Genomic DNA, 27,506 nt, shown 5'->3' on the forward strand with positions numbered 1-27,506 from the left:
ATGCCTTTCCGTGGAGCTTGCCAGTACAGTGTTGCACAACAAAAAGCTGATCAGAGCGCTCAACCAGGGCAATCGAAGGCACGACCTACCAAATAGCCCTTTACACCGTGTCCAACGGATTCCTTTCGTGATCAGAATCTTTTTGCGAAGGAATTTTCGTTCCTCTCAGTGTTCTAATGGTTTTCCTACACAGTTCTTTTCGCGAAGATATTACTAAGAGCATTCTCTACAAGACAAGATTCTATGTTGAAGATGAGAAAAATAAAAAAATAAGAATAAGAAAGTAACAAAAATGAAAGAAAAATAGTCAAAATTGTCTTAGTGAGAGCTCCTACTTCGTGACTCCGTATGTGCCATTGCAGGCATGAGGTGACTCGACTCGTTCCTCGGTGCTGATCGCCTCAGAGTCACGCATCGTCCTAGTATATCAAAAAAGATAGCAGAGCGGCTTTCGATTAGCCGCCGCAGTCACCGGGCGCGTGCACGTTTGCCGCCGTCCAACGGCGCGGCACAAGCTCAGCGTCCCAGCGGCGCAACCCGGCTAGCCGTAGGGCCCACCGGCGCGGGCTCGTGGCAGCAACAGAGAGTCGTTTGAGGCGACGATGACACGTAGCGGAACGACGCTGCGTGAACGCGGTCCACCGTTTCTCTGGACGCTGCCGTGCCGAATCCCCCCACCCCACTAGTCCACTGGACCCGGGCAACCTACTAGTCCAGTGGACCCGAGGTGCGCGCTCGTGGTCGTTGAGGCTGTTGCTGCTCCTCCACGCAACCCAGATCGAATAGGGGCCGCTATAAATATACGGCCAGGCGCCTCCGCTTTCCCATCTCATCGCAGCCTCGTCGCCTTGTTGGTTAGGAATCGATCCTTCGCCATCTCTAGGAACCAAGAAGCCTGCTTTACCGGAGAGGGGGAATTTCTTCGTCGCCCTCCCTCGGATCGGGACCTGTCTGACTAGGAGCAGATTTCCAGGCCGCTGGTTGCTGCGAGGTTCAGACCTTCGTGGGATTGTAAGGACCTCTCTCCCCATCTCTTCTTCTTGTTCGATCTGATCGAAAGATAATTTGTTTGATCGGATTTTGGCGATGCTGGGTTCTGTGGGGAAACCCTGCTCCCGTGGACGTAGATGGTTGGGTAATTATGTATCTTATGGGGGAGAAATAGATGGTGGGAGAACTGGGGATTATGCTTTTTTGCTGCGTTATTAGGGTCGATTTAATTCTATCAAGAATTCGTGGTGCAAGAATATCCCTTGGGTCATGCTGGATGTAATTTTGATAGCCCTCTGGCATCTGGGTTTGATGTTGTAGTTTTCTGATCTATTTGCACCTAAACTTGGGATAGATTTTGGCTCTATAGGTTCCCATTGTGTCTCTGTTTTAGATTTCTTGAATAATTTGTTTCGTCCGTGGTGATTAGTAATTTTCTTTTTGCTATACTCCCAATATTTGGAGAAGTTGTGAACTAAGTCTAATAGGAAGTCAATAGTTCTCAAAGAAATTAGTGATATCTTCCTCTAATTTATGGCTGACGAAATTCTTGAAAAGATGACGATTGTCTCCCGCAATCTGTTACATAACCCAAACAGTTTCTCATCAGTTCGTCGGTTCACCTCTGCAGTGAATAATTGATGTGCTAATGGAGTCCAAGGGTGGCAAGAAGAAGTCTAGCAGTAGTCGTTCCTCCCTGATGTACGAAGCTCCCCTCGGCTACTGCATCGAGGACCTCCGACCAGCTGGTGGCATCAAGAAGTTCTCTGCTGCTTACTCGAACGTATGCACCGAAACCAATCTGCCTTATTTCCATATTTGCAGTTCTTATGGATGATTTGGTGCTTACTATGTCAATTGTTTCATCTCTTGCAGCGCGCGAGGAAGCCATCCTGATAACCCCTCCCGTTGATATTGTCCTATTAGCTTAGAATCCACCTGCATTTTCATTTCGATCTTCGTAAATCTCTCTGGCAAGCTGTTTTCCGGTGACCAGAAGTTCCCAAGAAGCTGTTTTCTGTCTTCCTCCCTCTGGCATCTGTTGCATCTTTCTCTGAAACAATGGCAGTCCTGCACGGTGCTGGCCTTCCCCCAGTCTCTGCAATTGGGTTTGAGGGATATGAGAAGCGCCTCGAGATCAGCTTCTCTGAGGCGTCCGTCTTTGCTGATCCCAATGGAATGGGCTTGCGCGCACTCTCGCGTGCCCAGATTGACTCTGTCCTTGACCTTGCGCGGTGCACCATTGTGTCTGAGCTATCAAATGAAGACTTCGACTCTTATGTCTTATCTGAATCGAGCCTGTTTGTGTACCCTTACAAGATTGTGATCAAGACATGTGGGACTACCAAGCTTCTGCTTGCCATTCCGAGGATTCTTGAGCTTGCTGAGGAGCTATCACTGCCGCTTGCTGCTGTTAAGTATTCTCGTGGGACATTCATATTCCCTGATGCACAGCCTTCCCCACACAAGAACTTTGCTGATGAGGTTGCCTTCCTGAACCGCTACTTTGGTGGTCTCAAGTCGGGTGGCAATGCTTATGTGATCCGAGATCCTGCTAAGCCCGGGCAGAAGTGGCACATCTACTATGCCACCCAGCACCATGAGAAGCCTGTGGTTACTCTTGAGATGTGCATGACTGGGCTGGACAAGAAGAAAGCTTCTGTCTTCTGCAAAACCTCTGCTGATGGCCACGCATCCTGTGCTATGGAGATGACCAAGCTCTCTGGTATCTCAGACATAATCCCAGAGATGGAGATTTGTGACTTCGATTTTGAGCCCTGCGGCTACTCTATGAATGCCATCCATGGCCCTGCTTTCTCGACCATTCATGTGACCCCTGAGGACGGCTTCAGCTATGCAAGCTACGAGGTCATGGGTTTCAACCCTGCTTCTTTCGCTTATGGTGACCTGGTTAAGAGGGTGCTGAGATGCTTCGGCCCGTCTGAGTTCTCTGTTGCAGTGACCATGTTTGGTGAGAGGGACAATGCAAAGACCTGGGGGAAGAAGCTGGATGTTGAGGCCTATGCTTGCAACAACATGGTTGAGCAGGAGCTGCCATCTGGTGGTTTGCTCATTTATCAGAGCTTCACTGCTACTGGGGAAGTTGCGATTGGGTCACCAAGATCTGTAATTCATAGCTTTTCTGATGTGGAGGATGAGTCGAAGAATGGTAATTCTGACGCTCTTCTGTGCTGGGAAGCGGATGCTGTGGAGGAAACAGATGGGAGGGAAGCGAAGAAGATGAAATGTTGATGCTAGGGGAGGGAAGCGAAGAAGATGAAATGTTGATGCTAGGGTTGTGCTGTACTGAAGATTGAAGAGAAGACGACCCGAGATTTCTGTTATAATTTAGAGTTGCTGCCCTTGGTTATTCATACGGTGTGTTAGCACATGCTTATTTTGAATAAAATGCTCTAGGTGGCCAGCTTTGTCTGCCACAATGAGCAGATGTACTGATATGGTTTGTGTAAAAACCCCGTATGAATCTAAATAAAGTCTCTGTTTGAAGGCAATCTGAATAAAGTCTTTTTAAGTAATTCCTTGGCATTTGCGCTCCATTGTCCTTATTTGTTATCATTTCTTTTTTTCTTTTTCCATGTCTGAAATATATTTAATCTGAATATGCTTATTTCTATCGGTCCGTTTGTGCTGGGGACCTGTTTCCAGCAGACAGTTTATAGATCATCTCTAACCATATTCTCTTTATTTCATACTTTTTCTGATTTCCTTCCTCGTTTCTATTCCCTTTATTTTTTTCTCATCTCTAACAGTTTCTTTTCCAGGGGAATTGTGAAGTGAAAAGAGAGAAAATCACGTCTTGAAAAAAATAACCTGAAATCCCTTCGTAACGAAAACCGTGAAGGAAAATCGTTGAGCACTAAAGTGAACGAAAATTCTTTCACGATGAGATTTTCGCTCGCAATGGGAATCTCTTGGACGTGATCTTAGGCTGTTTACAATGTGAAGAGAACATATGGACGGCTTTGTCAGTATTACCTGACGTCTTGGAATTGGACTTGGCCATCGCCAGGGTGGTGGTGGTTGGGACGTGGGCATGCACACACGAATCTGATTCGATTGAGATAGGCACTCCCCGTGGTTGCAACGGGTCCGGCAAAGTTGATTGGATTCGCGAAAATGGTATGCCAAATGTGACCTCTTCGAGACGTGAGGCACGTGGGGTGTTTTCGTTATTTGTTTTGTTTGAACTCTGACGTGAGGCACGTATTGTGCCAGGCAAGATGACAGTTTTTCTTGCGCTTCCTTGCCTCCACGAGGCTCACTGGCGACCTCTGGAATATGATTGAACTCAGCAGATGCTCCATGCTGCCTGTAGCATCCTGACAGGGGAAACATCATCTCACATGAAAGGTCAAATAAATAAATAATACCCTAACCTCAACATTAATTGCATCATAAAATCTGAGTACATGGTTTCTGCTAAGTACCAACTGTAAATCGAACGGATTCCCTATGATATCAAATAAAGAATGTTACAGGTTACAACATAGATGAGCAATGTGAAAGAATGGTTCCAATCAATGTATATAATAATGTATGACAAATACATTATACAGAACGAGCCTCAGCAGGAGTTTTATGGGAAGGGTGACAGGAGATCCACGGCAGGAGCTTCACTCAACGACGTTTGCATGCTAGTCGAAGAAACCACAAGGGATGTTCTCTTCCGCTTGCCCCCCCAGCATAACCGGTTTATTTTCCTTTTGCTTCTCAAGTTAAAAGAGACCTCTATACAGTTGGTCCAGGGTAACAAATGAGTCATTGGTTTCAATGCCGAAGCAGAGCTGTCTTGTGTGGGCAAATATTCTAGCAACTGGCCTTGCAATGAGGCAGTTGCAAGAGCATTTTGAGTTGGATTCTTTATTTGGCTGCCCAGGTATCCCTGACAGTTTAATGCCTCGCAATGGCATTTGACCTTCTCCCCAAAATGCACAAACCTGCCAAAGCCAAGCAAATTATTGTTGCTACAACAAATATGACAAAACATCCACAATTCAGTTTCGTAAATTATTCTGCTGATGTTTGCTTAGCATATCTCAGACCCTATACAAATATTGTGTCCTCTGAATATAATCCTGGTCTTATAAAAATCAGCCAAAATATCAGCAGAATAACATGGAAACTAACAGTGAATAACATGGAAAATATCTACCGGTTGCAAGTTTTTCTCCCTTTCTTAAAGTGAAGAGTGATTGGTTAATTAGATGATAGGAACAGCTCAGAAGCATAAGGCTGCGTAGACCAAAACGTACCACAAACATTTATCTGCAAAAAAATGGTCTGTCTCAGCTTTTTAGAAGAGCTGAAAAGCAGTTTGCACTAAAGCAAAGTCTAACCTCCTATCCTGGCCTATGTTTACAGGCTTTATTCAAAATTTCATTAACCAAATCACTGAAAATAGGGCCCAGCAATGCTTGCAATCAAAGCTAATTGCAGGGAGGCACTTTCATGGTGCAAGATATCAATTGCCTCTCCATGTACAGGAATGTGCACATTACCTTCTTCAAGTAAGGATGCATGTTCTCTTTAAAGTAGAATAAAATAAGATAATTGTTTGCAAAAAAGAATAAAAATAATTGTTAGCAAATACCTGTAGTCATAAGTTAAGTGCTCTCCAACTTCGATGGAACGAGAGGCAAAAACACCAACTCTTGTCTCACCGTCAACCTGCCTGGTAAAGCCATATAGACAATCAGGACATGATGCCGTACTTCTTTTCCTCTGCCAAGAACAAAATATTACCATTTTTCTAATTTACAGTTGGGCTCACAACTGTGGTTTAGAAAACGTGAAACGTTTCCTTTAAATGTTGCATCTATTGTAAAATCTTTGCTGATTTCGCACATGTAGAAGTTTTTGTCACCGCGCAGTTTTATATCCCAAAGCCTTTGTTCACATGTCGCGTCATCAATGACTGAAAAATGTTTAACAATAGGAGGAACAGAAAATACATGAGATACAATATACAATACAATCAGCTTTACACAAAATAACTTGTGACTCGGAAGAAAAGACACAAATTTCAGTGAACTGATTTCTCAATTGACCAAATATAGTGCTGCCATTCAGCGGCACCAATGAAAAATTGAACTAAAGACAAAAAAGGTGGTGATAAAAGAAAATTCGTGAAACACAATGAACAGTAATGTACAGTAGGTTCTGAACACATCATCTCCAGGCCTCCAACAGATCACAGCTAAATTATCTCCAGGCCTCCGACATCATGAACACAATGAACAAGTGTCCCTGCTCTTAATCGCAGCTACATTATAGGTTTACGATTACTGGCTCAAACTTGCCCTTCATTCTCCAAGTATCAGACCAAATCAAAATATCTTTTTTAATCAAACAGTGCTATCTTTCCAGTTGGACCAATGCATTGAACAACATGCCAATTATGATAGCCACATGTAACCTTTGATAGCATTTTACAACATGAACAAGATAACTTGCAAGATTTACATTGGCAAACTACTAAAAAACTAGAAAGGATTTTGATAACAATTAGAACACCTTTACGAACTTCACTAGATTAATATATTTTCAGTATATCATTCTCCTCAAAATACTGTTCAGCGTTAGTACTTATTAACCTATTAAGAGTGCATCGAGCACTGATAAATGGGAAGTTTGAGTAATTTATTTGGAGACACAAAATATAAGCAAAATTGGGTGAAATTAAATCGATATAATTTGAAATATAGCAGATTTGAGCACAGAAACAACATGTGACTCCACTATATAGTAATAACATGGCAAAATAACATTACCTTCACCAACATACTCGATTACAAAATCACCTTTCTCCAAAGGCTCCAATGTAACAGCACCCCATCCACACCGCTTTGTCTGTAAAGGGGAAATGTTGCTGCGATCATAATCAAAGAAGGAAACTAATGCCATCTTCGAGCAAGTACAATACCAAAACAACTAATACCTAACTATCAGAAAAACAAACACCCTTGCAGCACTAAAACAGGTGATCTCTATGGCCCACATGGAGGTGCGTATGACCATACATGCATGCATGTGCGGTGCGTGCAAAAGAGATGGAGGGAATTTTTTACATCCAACCAGGTGACTTCTATTCTACACGATGCCAGGTCAACTTCACAGAGCAACCGATCATTGGCACATGTTTTGCATCCAAAAACAATACAAGAGGGGATTTGGGTTTGAACGTACAGTGTTTACTTTGGCAGCACTAAAGGAAGGTAAAGAACCTACGAGACTGTTTGGATGAGGGGGATTTCAACTCAATCCTAAGGATTTGGGTCTACATCCCCTATCCAAACAGACCCTAAGAGTAAATTTAAAACAATGTTCAAAAAAATATGTTAGATATGCTTTTGTAATTCGCACTGAATAGAAGCCTGACATTAAGGTAACAATAGCACTGCAGACCATATAACCTTTAAATTAGCTGTTTTGTTCTAATACTACTCAGGAGTGAACAGATTGGCAACACCTTGTGTACTGAAAGGAAAATAAGGAGTGGACAAAATGGTAACATAAGTTCCGAGAAAATCAAGTGAGGGCATCATTGACAAAGAAAGCTACCTTCACAATTTTAATTTTCTTATCCTTGCGGAACGGCTTGTTGGTACATAGATCTGAGCAGCGGCAATTCTTGGAACAACTCATTGAAAGACCCCTGATAATCAGAGTCAAATTTAAACAGCCATATTGCAGGAAAGTGTTATGTATGGATTCAATACTAAATTTCTACATCATACAGAACCTTATAAACACACAAGCAAACGGATTTAGCAAATATGAGTAACACGCATAAGTGCAAATATCTATAATGTGAACAGGTACCAGTTTTACTGTTCAGCAAATATGACACTGCATTGCTTGGTTCATGACGTGGAAAACCATATGAAATTATGAGTATATTACTGAAACAAGTACTTAGGCCCTGTTTGGAACACAGGGGATGAAAACAAAGGAATATGATAGGAGTCGAAGCAAAACCCATAGGACTGGAAAACATGGAAAAGTGGAGGGGGTGAGTTTTTGGATGGGTCAGAGGATTTGTTGCTTGGTCTTACGCAAGCAAGACAGAAAATGAGGTTGGAGTGGAAGTTTACATTCATGTGGAATTCCACCAAAATAAAAGGGACAGGAATCCTATCCTCTGAAATTCTTTTGGCCATTCTGGTGTCCCATACACTCAATGCACACCCATTCCTATGGAATGGAGAATCCTACACTTTTACAGTGAAATTCCTTTGTTTTCCAAAAAGACCTAAGCAGAGTCCCAACAACACTTTGTCACATGCAAGTGAATGTCCTCTCAAGTGCCATCATGTAAACAGTTTATTATGTCAAGATTCCCCTCAAACCAAGGTACATCCAATAGCATATAGTGACAAATTTTATTTGAGTGACAGATCTGGATTTATGCAAGTTTCTTGCAACCTCTGAGCGCAATATACACAAATAATGTAAGTACAATTTAGGAAAAGACAACACTATAGACTATATCTTTAATTAATATATGAAGCGTAACATTCGAGCGTTGATACAATCAGATAACGCATGCTTAAGCCTTCTCTTTCTCTTTAGCTAGAAATATATTTAGAACACAATGAAACATTTGCAGTTTTGCACAAATACTCATATGTCTTTGGCATGTTTCAACAGAGTAAGAAACAATACCTGCATTCACAATCATCTTTGCAAGTAGAATCTGCACTGCAGTTTGTGCACCCAGTATCCATACGAACACCAGCACGTTTCTTCTTGATTAAATATACATCTTTTTTTCATTAAGAGATATCAACAATATGCAGTTGTTTAGAAATGAAAAGCAGACAAATAGAAAACACATCTCACTAAATAGCTCCAGAAACATAGAAATCTTCATTTAACATGTAATGCTTTAGGATACTGCGTCTGATGGGCGTATAGGGGGGTGGCTTGTAAACAACCTCGGCAAAATCTCTGATGGTTGAATCAATATTGAAGTCTTCGTTAACATATGGAAGAGGTAGCCGACAAAAAACTTCCTATCAAATAAACATGTTAATGTAGCCATGAATAAATATTTGTCAGGCAAAGCACTTCATCTTGATGAGACAATAGTACTGGGATTGGAGCAAGTAAGAAGTGTCACAGGCTTTTTTCTCTGAGGCTTTACAGCTTTAGAAAATTAACCATGTTACTCGCCAAATCTTTGTTTTTCTCACACGCTACAGTTGCATAATTATCATATGTCAAAACAGTTGTAAAATTAGCTTAGTACAATTAAAAAATAGAACATCGACTCTAAAATATGTGGTGGTTTGGACTTTTCAGTCCCAAGGTGCAACATGACCATAACTTTTTGTAAAAGTAAAGATTGAAACGAAAAATAGCATTGGAACTACTTTCGACAACAAATCTACTAATGTCATTTTCGTGTGGACATTCTAATACTTCTACACATATTAGTGGTCAACAATGCAAACAAATGGCACTATACATTTTAAAGCATCACTTACTTTAGAAAGCAAGGATTATAATATATAACATTTTCTTGTTTTAAGAGAATTTTAAAAACACCACCAAAAGAACATTCTGAAACCTACCCAACACTATCAGTCCGAGGACAAGTTGCTAAAGAAACTCTGGAAATGATTATCTAAGAAAACACAACTTACATGAAACAAGCATAGAAGAAAAGATAGCAAAGGTACAGTTATTTCATCTGTGCACTAACCTCTATGCTGTTGGTAAGGCCAGCATTCTGTCACCAGCAAACAAAGTAGTCCTGTCAGCCACCTCAACCATTACAAATATTAACAAAAGAGTGTGTGGAATGCATTGTGAATTAGTGATAATGTTGTCCAAGCATAAACTAAAAAGGTAACTTATTCTTGCACACCACTAATCATCCAAGAATCTTGAAATGAAACAAAATTAGTTGAAATGTAACGGAGAAGTCAGCAGTGAGCTCGAAGCCATGCAATAAGATATCTTCTTATGGTTGAAAGTAAACCAGCAGAGAAGTTAAATGCTCCTTGTGGAAGAAAATATTTTATTAGGAAAGAAATGCAGAAAATATAAATAATCTTTTATTGGGAGATGATCTGAATTTTACAAATAAGTCACAAACAAGTCATACAGTCACAAACTAGAAATTTTCCTCTTGTTAGACTGGATAAGCTGTTATTATTTTCTTCATATATGACAACATGAAGTGACCAATTTTAAGGGAAAAAGGATAGACCTCATTTTGCAGGAGCCAATCAGAAGGATGCCTCCAGCAAATTGCACTTCCTTGGTCATCTTTTAGGTGAATCACTGGCCATGGTGCACATTTTGTATGTGCTGCAACTGTACAACGTCCACAACGCCAAAAGAACATTTTTTGCTTACAAACCATACAGCCCTAATAGGAGATAAAGAAAGTTAAACTGATGTGCCTCATGATCAAGTAATGTAACCAGCGCAAGGATAAGAACTGAAACAAAACATTTATAAAAAAAATACAGGTTTAACCGGCAACAATGACAGTATCTACTAATCTAATTTTCATGCCTGCAATAACAAAACCCAGGTTTATTGAACACAAATCTCTACACTTTTATGGCAGATCTGCCTATTACTCTATTTATAATGCACACTGCAATGATGCATACCTTGTCTTCAGATCATCATATCTTGCCATTGTATATTGAATATTAACAAGCATCGATATGAAAAAAGAAATAGCTAGAGATGAGCATATTAGAATAAAATAGGGACACTATAGTATGACAATCAGAGAAGTCAAAAAAATTGACAACTAATGTTCAATTTGAAGCTCTGACTTATATATTTGGTAAAATCTACATGTTCCACAATGTGAAGGGGCACACATTGAAACACAAACCATGTTATAAAATTGAAACTTACATGTTGAGGACACTTAAAGCTTTCAGCGATGAAGTTTGCAGTATCTTTCACCGCACAAGTCAGATGGAACATCTCTCGACAACGACTAACCGTACATTTTAGTTGTTCTCCAGCATAGATAATCTTGGAGCATAAACGGCATTCGACCTGTCCACAAACAAAGAAGGTTTGAGATGTTAAGCAGATGAAAATTTATTCAAACTGTATCCTAAGGAGATAAATAAGACTAGTTACTTCAGGATTAATGAGATGCAGATATAAATGTTAACTGATAGACAGAAGTACATAAAAATATGAAGACTTCTACATTGTGAAATGAGCAACAAGCAAATTTCGGTGCTCATGCCGAATAAAACTTCTCAAATTAATCCAACAATAGCCATTAGCCAAGCATATCACATACAATGTTCCCCAACTACTTCAATCAGGTATTCAGTAAATGAGTACTAGTAAAGAACTTTGCAGACATCCCAGACCTACTTGTTGGCATTGAAGTGCTGAGAGCATACGAGATGAATGGAGAGCAAATGTAGTAACCAAAAAAAAAACTAGCACTGAACTAATGTAAAGGATATTAATAGATTCACAAATCCAGTCTTAGTCTCTATCTAAAGTTTAGATCAAAAGATATGAAAGTGCATATCATCACATTTCTTCCTATTCCCTCCAGTCATAAGTGCCATTTTGGGTTGCGTGCACTCAACATGCTTCAGAATTTTCAGCATTGACCTTAACTGCATGAATGCGCTACCAACTGAAGCATTCGAGAGTGGCATTTTGCTCGATTGAATCTAATATCCCAGAATACCAATTTACTCCACCCATCCAGCATAGAGTCCGAGTTAAATGGAATCACAAGTAAGCTGAAGCAGACATTTGTCTAACAACAGCATCACGAGTAAAATTCCTCACCGCCTTTGGCGCACCAGTGAGGAAAGGCAGCACGCAGCGGCGGGCAGGGATGCCGGTCGCTGCCTTCCTCACCGCCCACTCGCTCACGTGCTCTTCGAGCGTCCGAGCCGGCGCCGGCGTACGCGCGGGCGTGGGTGACGGAGCGGATGACGGTTTCTTCCCACTGCCGCGGCGCGCGGCGGGGCAGGCGGCCACAGCGCCATCGCCCGCGCCCGCGCCCGCGCCGGCCACGGCGAAGGTGCGCACGCGGCCGTTCCACCGGCATTCCGCTGGAAGAATGGGAGCGCCGCCGCCGCCAGCGCCGCCCACAGAGGCGGACGGAGACGCGGGTGCGGGCGCCGCGTCGGCGGCGGCGGCGGCATCTCCGGCGTGGTCGACGGCGAGGTCCCCGGCGGATTCGACGGAGAGTTCGGGGAATGGAGGGAGGTAGACGGTGCTCAGATCTGGCATGGCCGCGAGGGGGGAGGGGTTAGGGGCTAGGGTTTGGAGGGCATTGGGTTGGTCGGAGACGTTGAAATGGACTGAAGACGTGAACCGGGGAAGAAGAGGACTGCCGTGTCTTGCGAGATTTGGGGGCCATTTTGTTGTGCGCGAAACGAATTTCCCCAATTTTCTATTTTTCTTATTAACTGTTCCTCACACTTAGTGCCTCCCGATCCATCATTGGTGCTTTTGACATTTCTCAACAGTTGTGATTTTTGCTCGTTAACGAGATTACTCTTTAACATGAAGAATTGAAAAAAATGGTACTCCGCATATTCATTTCCAAACAAGATTGAACTCAAACAAGATTGCTTTATTTGTAAAGATTTTTGGGTTACATTCTAAAAGAATTGGAGACTTTTCATTTGATATTTTTTTCTAGAAATTAGAACTTTTTATCGATGATACAAGAAAAAAACAGTTATAATGCATTATTGAATTAAAAATTTTAAAATATTTGAAGCTTCAAATTTGCTTATCCCATTAATCAACAAAATAATTAATAATTTCTTTTAAAGGAGAGTTTTATGAAACTATTAGTTTACTTTAACATGTTTGTTTTGTGCCTCCCGATTCATAACAAGATTAAGGAGGGGTAAACCAAATGCTTTGTCCTAGACGATGAAGGTGTTTTGTGGTTTTAGAAAAGGCTAGTAGTCCCTAAAGTCCCGGAACTGAAGAAGAAGATTCTGGATGAAACTCATAATTTCTTGCTATCCTTCATCCTGGGAGCATAAAAATATACCAAGACCTCAAGCCTAGATTCTGGTGGGCTTGCATGAAGTAAGAAATCGCTCGATATATTGCTGAGTGTGATGTCTACTGAAGAGTGAAGGCTGAGCACCTTAAGCCGGCCGATACGTTCTATCATTTACCTATTCCCTCTTGAAAATGGGAGGAAACTAGTATGTATTTCATTACCGGATTGCCGAAGACTTCTAAAGGCTATCACTCGATTTAGGTCATTATGGACCGATTGATAAAGTCCGCTAATTTTCTTCCTGTCAAGACCATGTATTCGGTCAAGAAATATGCGAAGTTGTATCTCGCTAGGATTCTTTGCCTCCATGGAATTCCGAAGAAAATTATCTCTGATCGAGATACTCAATTCACTTCTCATTTCTGGAGGAGCCTTAATGAGGCAATAGGAATTAAGCTCTTCCACAGCATCGTATACCACCAACAGATCGATGGCCAACCTGAGAGTGAATCAGATATTAGAAGATATGTTACATACTTGTGTTCTCATGTATGGCAAGAAGTGAAAAATTTACTTGGCATTTGTAGAATTCTTCTATAACAACAGTTATCAAGCAAGCATTGAAATGTCATCGTTCGAAGCTCTTTATGGTCGAAGATGTCGAACACCGTTGAACTAGTTTGAATCCGGCGAAAGATCTTTTCTAGGTCCGAATTTGATCAAAGAGGTAGAAGAACATGTTCTGACTATTCGCAAGTGTCTCCTCACAGCTCAATTCCGACAGAGGAGCTATGTGGATAGTTTTTTGAGAGAACTTGTGTTCGAGATTAGAGATTTTGTGTATCTCAAGGTGTCCCCACTCAAAAGAGTTCGACGCTTTCAAGTCAGAGAGAAGCTAGCACCTCGTTATGTGGACTATTTCAAATTGTTGTCCGGTGTGGAGGGATAGCTTATCAATTGGACTTGCCTCCGTCCCTATCCGCTGTTCATAATGTGTTTAATGTCTCACAGTTAAAGAAATGTCTTTGAGTTCCAACCGAAGTGATCGAAATTGCAAACCAAGAGGTGCAATCAGATCTTTCTTATTGCGAGCATCCAGTCCGCATTCTTGGTGAAACAGAACGAAAGACGCAACGTAATTTTATTAAATTTCTCAAAATTTAATAGAGTAATCACTCTGAAGATGAAGAACATATTTATTTCAACTTATAATTATGAAATTGTGATTGCACAATCTAAAGTTAAAACAAATAGCTAGATTGCAATACTAGATTACAACAATCCAATCTTCAGATTATAGCCATCTCACAATCCGATGAAAAACAGTTTTCCTATATTATAAAATGTAAGCACACCAATATAAACATAAATTTTTAACATATTTACCCATCAATACCGTTACAATCTCAACACCGAACCGTTTTTTCGCTTGTCCCTCTCTCCACCAGAGACGCATCCGACCCGACTGCCTTCACACCCGCCGTCCCTCTCCTTCGCCCGAGGAGGAAGGGAGTGCACGCCGTGGCAAGAGGGCGGCGGCGGCTGAGCTCCTTCTCCTTCTTGCGCTGCTCACTGATCTCTCCCCATGGTGGATCCGTAGCCGAGCGAGCTCCAATCGAAATCTTCGTCGTATGCCGTTTTCGGCCGCCGCCACTCCAGGGCCTCTTCACGTCGACACGCACCTCGATGAGCTCCCCTGCGACGCGCTGATGCTCACTGGCCATCCTTCTCCCCATCGCGCGCTCCCTTCCTCCATTCACGCCGATAACCGACGTGCTTGTGCTGCTGGTGTCTCGTTCAATCTCTTGTGGTTCATCAACCCCAGTTTACTTCAGTTTAGCAGTAGGTTCTGAAGGCTTGAATTCGTAATTTCAGAGTGTCTCGACAGCTACAGCAGGAACATCAACTTGAGTTCAGTGTTCACCCTCAAGGTGTTTGTGGTAATGCCTAAGCCAATATGACATTGACAAACTGTTCTGCTTCAATTTGCAAATTTGTATTTCAGAAATATCTACCATTCTTAGAAAACATGAAAAATAATGATACAAAATGATAAACAGAAGTAAATATACATTCACAGCAGCTGAAGATAGTATAGACATTGCACAACAAAAGCAACAATCCAACCCTCTTACAATCCAGGATGCCAAACAACCTTAACTTTTTACAATTCAACTTTTTAAAATTTACAACATATAAATTATTTTTTACAATCTATAAACTGTTTTTCACCCTCTACAACTGAAATAAACAGACCCTAAATCTTATAGAATTATTTCTTGTATTTTCCAACAAACATTATGTTCAACCAGCACCAGACAAGAAACAACTTACAAGAAACAAGTCGCGGGGTTATTCAGATACTTGGGGTGCCATTCACTAAAAATATAGCAAGAAATATGGTCCTTTGCATACCACCAAATTTCTGTTTTTCCTTTCCATGTCAATTCCCCATGTTTGCTACTTTCTGCTGTGAAACATTCCTGGTGCTACGAACTTTGACCATTAGTTATTATCACAATATAATTGTAAAAGTACAAAGTATAAGAATACGAAAGTGACTTGTATGACAAATGTACTCGTTATTTTTCATGTAACTAATCTAGATATTCAAGACAATATTATTATTTTTCTTCAAACTCACTTTTCTCTCTCTCGTCTTTCTCTATCGAGGAAAACAATACGAAATGGGTTCAAACTCCTTTTATTTCCACTGGGAACACATCCCAGGTTGGTTACTAAAGTTTGGCAGCAAGTTGTCTAAAGTGTCACATAATTTTTCACTAGAGTATACACATTTCTTCACCCCCAAGCTTCACATGCTTGTTGCCAAACTGATGCGGCATTTTCCTTTTTCATCTTACCCGCAACTACGCATAGCCAATAGAACCATCCGAGCTGAATTTTCGCTTCAACATTCATGTTGAATTTTCCAATTCAAAAGCAAAACCGTTTTGATAAGTTTAGTTTATCTCCACATGCCAATAGAGAGACAGTTCATTTCCGTCTAACCAAAAGTCACTTACCGCAATAATGAACCCTTACTGCCTTCGGCACGGTGGTGAGGAAAGACAGCATGCATTGGCAGGCAGGGACGCCAGCCAGCATCTTCCTCGCCGCCCACTCACCTATGTGCACCTCAAGCGTTCGAGAGTCTCCATCATGGTAGCTGACGACATCCCCGTCAGCTTCGATGGGGGAGGTTTGCCATTGCAGGTAGCTAGGGGTAGGGGTCGCGGGGTTAGGGCTTTGAGGGCATTGGAATTGGGCGGAGACGTAGAATTGAACCGTAGTGTGAACAACAATTTGGGGAAGCCAAAGGGTTTTAATTTGCGGAGACTTCTCTCCCTTATTCTGTGTGAGGGATTGTAGATTCATGTGTTCTTTTGCATGTTTTAGTGAGTTAGAAATTCTAAAATCTACATGTCCTTTTACGGGGAATTGAAATTAACATGAAGCTCTGGTAGTTATTCTATAGTTAGATAACAGTCTCTTGATCCTTTTTTAAATTGGGATGAAATTATATTAAACTTGGAAGAATTATATCTCCATATTACATAGAGGTCTTGAAGAAATAAGAAAATTTTAAAAATAATACAACTAGGTCCTCATCTTCACCTCCAGTAACCTTCATCGTTCTTCACCTCCTTGCTGTAGCTGAGCGAAGTAGAACATTGAAACATTATACCAACTCCGATAAGAAACCCTAACCTATGGATAGCCATAATAACCAACGCCTCAAATCAACTATCAAAACATATATGATACTATGAACGAACATCGGCAATACCCTCATTGAAAAAGTAAAGGATCAAACATGGCACCACCCAAAACAAAATTTGGTGTTAATAGCGATGAAGTCATCGACCCGAGACAACAACCTGCACAAGAGGATGATGAAGTTCTTCAATCCTATTATAAAGAGATGGAGAAAATCTAACCTCCCATGCACTTCGCCAGAGTCACCGTTGTCACCAGAGAAGAGATGAAGAAATCCAATTCTACATAAACGCTACACCATCATAGTCACCATGAGAAACTCTGACACACTGTATTTTTATTAGAGGAAAAATAAATCGTACTAATAGATCTATAAGAAGCATTTTTGTGCAGAGGCTAAGGGTGACGATGGTGAGGAAGAGGAAAAATAAATCGTACTAATAGATCTATGAGAAGCATTTTTTGCAGAGGCTAAGGGCGACGGTGGTGAGGAAGCCTTAGACCAAGTCACAAACCTATCCGGCGTTTAAGACGAGAAACCCACATGACTTAGTGTTAAAAGCATATGTTTGTGACGTTTGAGGTCTCGAGTTCTACTCCACGCTATTTAATTAAATGTTGTATGGAGGCCTCTCCTTTCAACCTCGTTTTTCAACCTTTGGATGCACATGTTGAAATTTTTGTAAAGAAAGGTAATATGCGATAAGATGCATAATCATGTTAATGATAAATACATGTAAGCCTTGTGAAAAATGTCACTACTCACTGTCAACATCATAAATCCATACGAAAATGGAATACTCGTGACTTCGTGAGTGATCCTCCGCCATCGCTCAAGTCGACGATCCAAGCCGGGGGCAGCATGCAAAAGTAACCGTCAGATACGACGATCAACGGTGCAGATCGAGGCGCAACTCTCCCCATAGCCTACTTCTCCCCCTCGCCATAGGGTTTTACCGCAGCCTCCTCACCCCGGCAGCCGCACCACGGCGACGGTCACAATGAGAGCCCTCCTCTCCCTCTCCCGGCTCGCCCGCCGGCTTCCCACCTCCCTCTCTGCCGTCCGCGTCCCACCACCCCTCCTCCTCCTCCGCCACCTCCACGCCGACTCTCCGCCGCCGCCGCCTGAGGCACCGCCGCCCTTCGTCTCCCGCATACTCGAATCGGATCCCAGCCTGACCCTGAGCGAGGAGTCCGAGCCGGCTGAGCTGGCATCCGATCCGGCCCTCGACGAGTTCCTCGCGCGCTTCGTCGCCGCCTTCCGTCCCCTCCTCACCGCAGCCTTCCCCGACCACGACCGCCCCGTGCTCGACGAAATGCTACGCCTCGTCGCGGACGCTGTGGTGTGCCGCCTCACTGGGTCCGATCCGGGGCCCGACTCCATCGAGCTCAGCGACGATCTCTGGGCGGCCGTGTGGGAGGTCAGCGCCTCCGTGCGCGACGCCATGCACCGGGACCAGGTCCGCGCCGACCTCCGCCACTACCTCCACTGCGACGAGGTCAAGGAGATGACGCGGTTCGCAGTCGACGTCGGCATCCGTGGCGCCATGCTCCGGGAGCTCCGCTTCAAGTGGGCCCGCGAGAAGCTCGAGGAGGTCGAGTTCTACCGCGGCCTCGACGACATGCGCTCCCAGGCCGAGGCCGCAGCCGAACCGGTCCCCGCCCTGCCGCCGCCGAGGGTGACCTCATTGCCGCGGAGGAAAGGAGAGGTGAAGTACCAGATGTACGGGCTGGACATGTCGGACCCGAAGTGGGCCGAGGTGGCGGAGCGGACCGCGGAGGCTGAGGCGCATTTTGTGCCTGCGGAAGCCAAGGCTGTAGAAGGGAAGGCAAAGAAGGCTGAGGAAAGGCTGCTGTCTGTTGACCCTAGGAAAGGAGATCCGGCTCCCGCCATGGAGGAATGGAAGGAGGAGCTCCGGCCAAAGCGTGTTGACTGGATGGCACTGCTCGAGCGGGTTAAGGCACGGAATGTCGAGTTGTACCTCAAGGTGAGATCTTTGGTAATCTTGAAAGCTTGTGTGCTTCATGCTGCGATGTTAGTTCAGTAGATTTCATTTGAACCATGCGAAGCATTATCAGAAACTATATATTTTAGGAACAGAGGGAGTGAAGGCGTATCTAGTGAGAACCGTTTCTTCGTTTGAACCTAGTGAGAACTAAGCCTACTAAGGCCTCAAAGTTTCTGAAATTATTTGTGGATGTAGGGGAAGGGGATGCTACTTTACCCTGCAAAAACTTGATTGCAATTGGGAGAAACAGAATGAGATAGGTTCATAGGTTTAGGTCTGCATAGTGATTGCACTGTTCCTTTGAGCTGCTTCTCCTTACCATGCCTATCAAGTGCAGTCGAGTTTGGTCATGAACTTCGCAGGATCATTACGTCCCTTACCCTACGGCCATGGATGATAATTCTAGAATTTCCAAATGCTTTTATGAGTTTCTCTCCAAGAAGGTGATTATCATTTGATACATCATTGGACAGAGCATCATACTCCATCAATAATTAGATAATCTCAAACCTTGGGTGGTTTAATAATCATACAGACCGCTATTGCACATTCCACTTATGATTGAAAAAATAGGTTACACTGACTTTGCGTGAAACCAGATCAATGGCTTATTTTACATGGAAATAGAACTTTTAGCAGTAATTGACAATGCTCATAACATTTCAATTGCAGTCAATGATAATTAAGTCAGCTTCAATCTCTTCATGTTAGTCTGCCTTTGTTTTTGTGCAAAACATCGTTTGAGTTAAGCATTTAAACGTGTGATTACATTTAATTTGCCCAAGGTTCTTATTGCCGTTACTTGTTACATCAATTGACCAGTTACCTTAAAATTTATAAACCCTGCATTCATCTTCACACCTCTTGAACTTTTTCTTTTTGGAGTTTAATGTATGCTCTGTATTTGAATTTACAGGTTGCTGAAACTCTTTTAGCTGAAGAATCCTTTGATGCAAACATCCGAGATTACTCCAAGTTAATTGATCTTCACTCTAAAGCAAACAATGTGGAAGGTGCAGAGAGAATACTTGGTAAAATGAAAGAGAAAAGTATTGCACCCGATATCCTCACATCCATCACATTAGTCCACATGTACAGCAAGACAGGCAATCTAGAGCAAGCCAAGGAGGCATTTGAATTTATTCGGAAGGAGGGTTTCAAACCAGATCTGAAACTTTTCAGTTCGATGATTAATTGCTATATCAGCCATGGAGAACCAGTACAAGCAGAGAGTTTGATAAAATCTATGAATAACATGGGTATTAAACCCACCAGGGAAATGTACACAGATGTAATGCGGGCATATGCTCAGCGTGGCATGGTGGATGCAGCCCAGAGGATCCATAGCACGATGACATTTGCTGGAATCCAGCCTACAGCAGAATTGTTCATATTACGTATGGAAGCATATGGACGCACTGGTGATTTTGAAAGTGCCTGTTCCGTGTTTGAACAAATGAGGAAGTCTGGACATGAACCAGATGACAGTTCTATTGCTGCTGTGATGGCTGCGTATATGAAGAAGAACCAACTAGACAAGGCTTTGAACTGGCTGCTGAGTTTAGAGAAGGAAGGACTTAAACCTGGTGTCAAGACAAATCTCGTCTTACTAGATTGGTTGTCTATGTTGCAGCTAGTTCTAGAGGCTGAACAACTCGTGCAGAAGATAAAGAAGCTGGGAGAAGAGCCCATAGAAGTCCATGTGTTCCTTGCCGATATGTATGCAAAGTCACGCCAGGAAGAGAAAGCACGCAAATCCCTCAAGATATTGGAAGAGAAGAAGAGACTTTTGAAGGCTGATCAGTTTGAGAGGATTATAAGAGGTCTTCTCGACGGTGGATTCTCAGAAGAGGCAAATAAATACTACAAAATGATGAAATCCTGTGGCTTTGAACCATCAGAAACAATCGAAGTCGGGGTTAAGGCCAGTTTTGGGGTTAGGGGCAGGCCTCGCTCCACTGGTAGGCATTGATGTTTCGGCTTGTATGCTGGCAGTGATCTGCTAGGCATGCAGAGGTGGCACTGATGATGGCACAACCAATTTGACCGAACTGAAGTGATGAAAGATCCCCAGTACCGGGTGAATTACTTTGTTATCTGTCTTCAGGCTTGAAGTTGCTTCCATAGACTGAAGTTGATGGGCGTGCACCCATGGTGCTGGTGCCATGATTTTGTTGTTCTCGTCAATCGGGTTTTCACTTGTACTTGATGAAATTTTTACTTTTTAGTCATTATAACACCATTTCTAGATTGTGCCAAGCAAACATATTTCCTGCAAATAGCGGCTATTGCTATCTGTTCACAAACATACCATGATGTAAGTCAATAAACTGTGAAGCTTGGGGAAACAGAATTAGCAACTGAGACTTTCTTTAGGGAAATGCCGGGACTTTATTAATCAACGTTGTCGGGCATTTCACCCGTTACAATCCCAGTAATGCACGCTGATACAACCGCTCCAACACATCGGGGCATTTTCATGAGAACAATACCCCACTTTGGCTAGCTCCTGAGCAGCCGAGTTACATCCTCGCCTAGCATACTGCATGATGCACTTGTGGAAGCACGTCGCCATCAGCATCTTTGTTTCCTGGAGGAAAACCGCACATTCTGAAGAATCGGAATCTCTTCTGTGGAGAGCAGAAACCAAGAGGAAGTTTACCCCAGCGCCAGCGAAATTGCCTCCGTGACGGCCTTGAGTTCTACCGTGAATGCATCCGCCACATGATCAGCCCTTCCAGCTTTGCCAGCTACGAATTGCCCTTTGCTATCTCTGAGCACCATTTTTTTATGCTCCATCGACATTCGCTTTTAAGAAATCTCCATGAGGTGGTGACCACTTTAGTATACGTGCGTCTTGCCCTTCCTTCTGTCCTGAACAACTGCAAATACTCAAAAGTATAGCATTGAGCTCAGAAACCAATATGTTCACAAGAGAAGCCAAGCTCGCCTTCACGAATTATATTCCTATTATCCCACCATAGCCACCAGACCACTGTAATCTTGAGCTGTTCCTCAACCGGTAAGCGCCGCAGGATTGAAACTGCATCTAAAGCCGTAAAGCAGCTGGCCAATTCCCTTCTGATGTCTTCCATCTGCAAAATTCTCCAGCACTCTTCTACCTTTTTGCACTTCATAAATAGATGTGAACCATCCTCATCCTGACGGTGACACAAGAAACATTCTGGCCGCCAAGTTATTGTGAGCAAATCGCCAAAGAAACTTCTTAATTTTACTCGGACAAATGTTCAGCCATCACCTATCACTGGATCCCGTCTCACATCCTACTTCCCTAGACAGCTCTTGCATCATTAACAAATGTCCACTCTGGCTCTGCTTGTACTTATTGCATTTTTCCTTTTTCGCAAAATTAAGTACATACTATTACAGAAGTGTCCATATCAGAAGAATACCATCGACTGTGAAAATGATATATATAGACCTAAGACCCACATGTCATCTATTTTTCAACTTCTATGATTTTTACAATAATACCTAGCAAATTGCTCCTTCTTTTCCCCCCCCAAAAGTTCAGAACTAAGTTTGAAACTTTGAACAGTGAGCTTACACACAACACAATTGGCACTTGTATTGAAATATTATACAACAGCCGATATTATGTTGCCTTGCTGACTGTCGACCCCCAACCTCGCAAAATCAAATAAGGAATTGTTTCTTAAGAACAGTATTAGGCAGATCATCTATGGCTGGAGCCTTCTTTGATTCACCTCACTTCAAACCAGATAAGATTATCCGATATATAGGGTGCCACAAGCAAGCCACCAATGAAATCCCAGTCCAACATCCAGAATACATGGGTGCAACGTAACATTTCATAATTTTACAAGAAACATCTCCCAATACACTGATCGGGATACCCATGACCACGCATACTTGCTTGTTGGTGACAAGGTATTGAACCAACAGCAACCTCGCTACCGCTGAGCCAGCTTCTTCAGGTGTTGAAACAACTTTTGCTTTATCCACTGTCGATCATATGGTAGAAATGCCTGAATCGAGTGATCATAACTGCGAATGGAGAACACAGAGCTGTTAAGTTTTTAACTTTGAACACAAACATGTATAAATACTTCGGACCACTTCAAAGATCTAAAAAGTTCTTGTACTCACACTAGTGCACTTATGTCAGCTAGGCCATCAATGAAGTTATACAGGTCACTGATATCATAGGTTATGTTCGGGACCATTGGGTTGATGTCCCTAATTTTCCTTTCATAAAGCCCACAGATTCCTACCATTTCAGTAGAGAACAGTATTAAGTAACTCCTGAACTTATAAAGGGAAGTGAATCAAGAAGCGCCACTGAACAATGGCACAATTCTGATTTCAGTGGGGCATATAGGATGGATCCATGTCAAACTAGCCCATTGGTAGAGAGTAGAGTGTGGAAAACAAAAGAAATCGGTTCCGAATAAAATATCACCAGTGTGATACCAGAGAATCATCATCTCCTTTCTGAAAGGCAGCATTGGATAGCTATGCGCCTATTACTACAATGTTGTTAATTTATTAGTGAAATCTCAAGCCAGTTCTTCTAGACTTGGAAAATACACGAGTGCTTGAGGGGAAAGCCACAGTAACAATAAATAAATGATGCTGCAGACACAAAACATAAAAAGCAACTTCATGAAGTTTTAGGATCACATGAAAACTACTAGGATCACACTAATAACGTAAGGGTTACTATTCGAACATTGCTGCTGCAGATCCCTTTTTAAAACCATACGTACCATCCAATGCATGGTTAATTGAATTATAGTCCATAAATGTTCTAGAAGCCCTGTTTTGGGATGGTTGCATCAGAATGATGGTATGCCTCCCAGCCTGCAAGATTCAAGAAGTCAAATCCACACATCAACACCAAGTGCGGTAAGTATCAATGCATAACTGCAACTAGTTCAAGATAGCACAAGTGCAAAGCATCGGACATTAATCAATGCTAAAGAAATTACCAACATGCTCATAGCTGCTGAGTGTCCAAAGTCCAAACAGGTTCCTAAAAGTGAAACTATGTCCCATGGCAACTCCTATATTATTGCAGTATTCCTAAAAAGAGTCATCACTACAAAAGCGAAGATTCACTAGAGAACCCCTTGAGTGTATCAAACACGATACAAACTTTTTTTTTATCCCCTGGCATGATTCCTTTATTTTGAGCAGCCATTGTAATGTTGATCTCATCATCACTAAGTTGGCTTCACACAGGATGCACAATTATGGCATCCAAGAGCTTCTGATCTTACAGACAATAATACTCTGGGAATAGAATAACTCGACGTCTCAACCCAACACAATGCCTTGAAATAAGAGATATTATCAACAACATTCTTGTAGTCTTGCATGGAAACAGCATTTCTTTCTTTCTATCTGAAAGGGATTGACACTTCATACACGTCAACACATTATGCTTCTCCGTGTAGGATATTGCTATTTTTTTAAGTCTTACAATTATATATGTTGGAAAAAACTCCTTCAAACATATAAAATTGCACCAGAATCTGAGTAGAAGAAAAAAACAATTTTCTTGAACCAAGATAAGTCACAAACAAGAGTTAACTAGCTGAGAACGGCAGGAAAATTACAATCAAACATATATTTGTCTAACCTCAAATCACGAGAAAACATCTGGAAAAGAATAAAACATGCTGCGAAAAACTCTAGATGTAACAGGAATTTTCTTGTTATCCAGAGTCCCACGAACATTCCTAAAAGAAAGTGGTAAAAAATTTAGAGTAAATTTCACAAAAATACACTATAATTGTTAAAACTACCATAAAACTACACTTTTAGAAAGCTATTTCACAGAACTACACTTTTTCTGTCCTTTTGTATCATAAAACAACACATACTTTTCAAAAACTATCAGAAAACTACATTTTCATGTGACCTTATCGAAGAACTACACCATTTCTGCCCAACGGTATCGCAGAGCTACACTCTCGTTTCCTATATCCATTCTAACAGCTAAGCCCCACCTGGCATACTTAGTGGCGTATGACAGAGTCTGTTCGCTAGTGTGGCATCTCTTACCACGCGGGCTCCAGCAATACACGTAAGCAAGTCGATCTAGACTTAGTGAAGGCACGCCTAGGAGCAGTTTGGGTGGAAAAATTGCCGCGCTGCCAAAATCTGCCTTTGCGCTTCCGCATGGCACTTCTTGAGTATCTTCTAGTGGCCAACACATACTCCGGAGCCCATTTTCATGCAACACACTTCTATAATTGCATGTGTGCGTGTGTTGCTTGAAAATGGGCCAGATGTGTATTGCATGAAAATGGGCCTTGACATACGTGTTGGGCCACTAAAAGATACCCAAGAAGTGTCATGCGGAAGCGCAAAGGCATTTTTAGCAACGCGGCAATTTGCCCCAAACTGCTCCCAGGCGCACCTTCATCAGGTCCAGGTAGATTTGCTTACGTGTATTGCCAAAGCCCGCATGACAAGGGATGCCACGTCAGCAAACAGACTCTGTCACGCGACTGAGTATGCCAAGTAGGGCCTAGCCTTCAGAATGGATCTAGGAAACGGGAGTGTAGCTCTGCGATACCGTTAGGCAAAAATTGTGTAGTTCTTCGATAAGGTCACATGAAAGTATAGTTTTCTGATAGTTTTTGTAAAGTATGTGTAGTTTTATGATACAAAAGGACAGAAAAAGGTGTAGTTCTATGAAATAGCTTTCTAAAAAATGTACTTTTATGATAGCTTTGAATCGTAGTGTAGTTTTGCGAAATTTACTCAAAAATTTACAATAATCTCTGCTGCATCACCCACCTAATACAACAACACAGACAAAGACCATATTGGGAACCTAATGGTGCCACCACTTGACAACAATTAATTATTTCCAACACAGCTGTGGACTGTGAGTTAGCATCATGGTGAAGGGTGAATAATGAACGCACAATAGAGCTAGGGTAAGAGTAACAAAATCAAGCATATTCACATGGGCACAGGGTCGGTAGGGGGCAGGTGAGTATTAAGCGTTTACACGTGATGTACTTTCGTTGTCGAGACAAAGGTAGATTTCTCCAGACCACATATTCCTCAATTAGAGAGAAATATTTGGTTTTCAGGCCTTGTTATCTTTTAGTTGAAACTTCTATTGTTATTTCTAAGATCCCCTAAGATATGAGCTTCAAAAAAACTTTGTTGTCGTAAAGTTTTGAATGAAAATAAAGTTTGGCATACAAAGTACTGTTAGCAGCTAGTACAGTGTACCATGTTCCTATGACTAATACAGGTCAATAACATGGCCGCTAAACTACCACAACAGAATCGAAGTCAACGCAGGATTAGGTCGTCTTAGAACATCCTAACTCCTAGTTTCAAAAAAAAAAAAAAAAATCAGTACAAAGAAGAATTAGTCTGCTGGGGAGAGTTATAAAATGTGCTTGGATCAGAATGTCCATACTGAATTAAATAGATAATTAGATATCGCCCCGTTGTCAACCCACTCAAAAACCACTGCCCGTACAAACCAACGAAAAACAGGATAGCAGATCACTCTAACAACACATTCAAGCTATGCAAACGAAGGACCCAAGCTACTCTAATTCCGCCAATCCGACTATCCGCACCCTAAGAAGCAACGCAGAAGTGACTAGAACAGCACAATCTGCTAGCATCGCATCAACAGCCTACCATCAATCGCGAAATGCACAAACAAAAGTCGCTGGATCCCCCAGCTGCTAGGTCTGAAACAGGCACGCACGCCACGAGGCATTAAAGCCTCGGCTAGCGCATCACGTCGCCCCCCGAAACCCCAGAGTCGGAGAGGCTGGAGTAAGCAAATCTCACCATGGAGCAGGCGCCGAGGTCGCCGATGGGAGTATCCGAGGAGCCGAGGCGAGGAAAGCGAGGAGACGAAGATTAGGGACGAAGGGAAAGGGATGCCAACTTTGGATTGTTGGAGTGGTGGATATTTTGTAGTGAGCATTATTTAAAGAGAAAATTTTATTTTGAATCGTATAATATTAATATACTTAGTGCACTTTCAATCGCATGTAACAATAAATACCACTTTAAATAATCTCTCAATTTGCATCATATTTAAAGATTTGATCTTTAATCATACTCATGTCACATACAATTTCATCCGCCTCAGCTTCACAGATTCAACTGGGAATATAAACTGCTCATTCATACCCAGTTTTTATCCTCTTTGTTCATTCTTCCTTGCCTGTTTCCCCTTTAGCCTCAAATTGTTAGAACTGTCTCCCTTACCGGCCTCTAGACGTCCTTCATAGATTTTGGCATCAGCTTGTACTCCTTTTTGATGACACCACCTCAAAGCCGTTATCTATACGGACGCTCCTCTCTAGCTATGTTTACCTCGCTGTCACTGCTCCTCGAGTTGCCACTGCATCACCGCACCACTACTGTCATTCTACCTCACTGCCACCTATCTCTAGAATGTTATGTCCTAAGTTGACTTAACAAACATATATCAAAGGGTCGGAGTATATGTAGGATGCTTTTATAGTTGAATATATAGAGCTAAAGGACCTGAGATAGATGGAACTGTTCTTCACGTGAGTATGGTAAAAGACGCATTCTTTAAACATGGTGCAAATTAAAATATTAGTGTAAAATATATGGTTAAAAATGACTTGTTAAAAATGGTTCAAAGTACAAAATTGACTAATACATGGTCTCAAACGAAATTTGCTCTTATTTAATGTTTATATTCCTAAGTTAAATCTTGATAGGTATGGTTGTTTTTGTAGTAATTTTTTTGTAGGTATGGTTGTTTTAGTGCCTAGATG

General features: G+C 42.1%; 4 protein-coding genes across 5 annotated transcripts; 2 read left to right on the top strand and 2 right to left on the bottom strand.

Annotated features, from left to right (window-relative positions):
* The first annotated feature begins 1,887 nt into the window (after window positions 1–1,887).
* Window positions 1,888–3,503, top strand: LOC133919271 (S-adenosylmethionine decarboxylase proenzyme-like). Its single transcript, XM_062363622.1, has one exon. It carries the CDS (start codon window positions 2,053–2,055, stop codon window positions 3,241–3,243), a length of 1,191 nt encoding a protein of 396 aa, XP_062219606.1. The 5' UTR covers window positions 1,888–2,052; the 3' UTR covers window positions 3,244–3,503.
* An 865-nt stretch (window positions 3,504–4,368) lies between these two features.
* On the bottom strand, window positions 4,369–12,395 carry LOC133919272 (histone-lysine N-methyltransferase ASHR3-like). 2 transcript variants are annotated; one of them, XR_009909909.1, is made up of 12 exons: window positions 11,809–12,395; window positions 10,897–11,043; window positions 10,229–10,390; window positions 9,719–9,745; window positions 8,909–9,026; window positions 8,677–8,776; window positions 7,573–7,666; window positions 6,783–6,861; window positions 5,755–5,926; window positions 5,603–5,683; window positions 5,165–5,277; window positions 4,809–4,949 (listed from the first exon to the last, which is right to left on the bottom strand). XR_009909909.1 is itself a non-coding variant. In XM_062363623.1 (11 exons), the coding sequence occupies exons 1-11, from the start codon at window positions 12,256–12,258 to the stop codon at window positions 4,589–4,591; spliced, it is 1,791 nt and encodes a 596-aa protein (XP_062219607.1). In that variant the 5' UTR covers window positions 12,259–12,393; the 3' UTR covers window positions 4,369–4,588. The 2 variants fall into 2 exon arrangements, 1 of the variants encoding a protein (XP_062219607.1); XM_062363623.1 differs by lacking the exon at window positions 5,165–5,277 and having other exon boundaries at window positions 4,369–4,949; window positions 11,809–12,393.
* Window positions 12,396–17,633: 5,238 nt separating this feature from the next.
* LOC133919273 (pentatricopeptide repeat-containing protein At5g65560) lies at window positions 17,634–21,101 on the top strand. The gene is made up of 2 exons (XM_062363624.1): window positions 17,634–18,699; window positions 19,637–21,101. The coding sequence occupies exons 1-2, from the start codon at window positions 17,713–17,715 to the stop codon at window positions 20,690–20,692; spliced, it is 2,043 nt and encodes a 680-aa protein (XP_062219608.1). The 5' UTR covers window positions 17,634–17,712; the 3' UTR covers window positions 20,693–21,101.
* Window positions 21,102–22,284: 1,183 nt separating this feature from the next.
* LOC133919274 (enhancer of rudimentary homolog) lies at window positions 22,285–26,649 on the bottom strand. The gene is made up of 4 exons (XM_062363626.1): window positions 26,539–26,649; window positions 23,472–23,565; window positions 22,852–22,972; window positions 22,285–22,749 (listed from the first exon to the last, which is right to left on the bottom strand). The coding sequence occupies exons 1-4, from the start codon at window positions 26,539–26,541 to the stop codon at window positions 22,656–22,658; spliced, it is 312 nt and encodes a 103-aa protein (XP_062219610.1). The 5' UTR covers window positions 26,542–26,649; the 3' UTR covers window positions 22,285–22,655.
* Between the last annotated feature and the right edge of the window lie 857 nt (window positions 26,650–27,506).

This window comes from Phragmites australis, chromosome 5, assembly GCF_958298935.1.
Source record: "Phragmites australis chromosome 5, lpPhrAust1.1, whole genome shotgun sequence".
In the NCBI taxonomy this organism is placed as follows: domain Eukaryota; kingdom Viridiplantae; phylum Streptophyta; class Magnoliopsida; order Poales; family Poaceae; genus Phragmites; species Phragmites australis.

Bases quoted from the DNA above. Each gene is read 5' to 3' on its own strand.
- LOC133919271 (XM_062363622.1), top strand. From the start codon at position 2,053: ATGGCAGTCCTGCACGGTGCTGGCCTTCCCCCAGTCTCTGCAATTGGG.
- LOC133919272 (XM_062363623.1), bottom strand. From the start codon at position 12,258: ATGCCAGATCTGAGCACCGTCTACCTCCCTCCATTCCCCGAACTCTCC. The intron at 6,862-7,572 runs GTAGCTTTCTTT...TCCCCTTTACAG, and splicing joins AGAAAATTAAAATTGTGAAG to ACAAAGCGGTGTGGATGGGG. The intron at 4,950-5,602 runs GTATTTGCTAAC...TGGCTTTGGCAG, and splicing joins CACTTAACTTATGACTACAG to GTTTGTGCATTTTGGGGAGA.
- LOC133919273 (XM_062363624.1), top strand. From the start codon at position 17,713: ATGAGAGCCCTCCTCTCCCTCTCCCGGCTCGCCCGCCGGCTTCCCACC. The intron at 18,700-19,636 runs GTGAGATCTTTG...TTGAATTTACAG, and splicing joins ATGTCGAGTTGTACCTCAAG to GTTGCTGAAACTCTTTTAGC.
- LOC133919274 (XM_062363626.1), bottom strand. The intron at 22,973-23,471 runs GTACGTATGGTT...CTGAAATGGTAG, and splicing joins AATTAACCATGCATTGGATG to GAATCTGTGGGCTTTATGAA. The intron at 22,750-22,851 runs GTGAGTACAAGA...CTCCATTCGCAG, and splicing joins GCTGACATAAGTGCACTAGT to TTATGATCACTCGATTCAGG.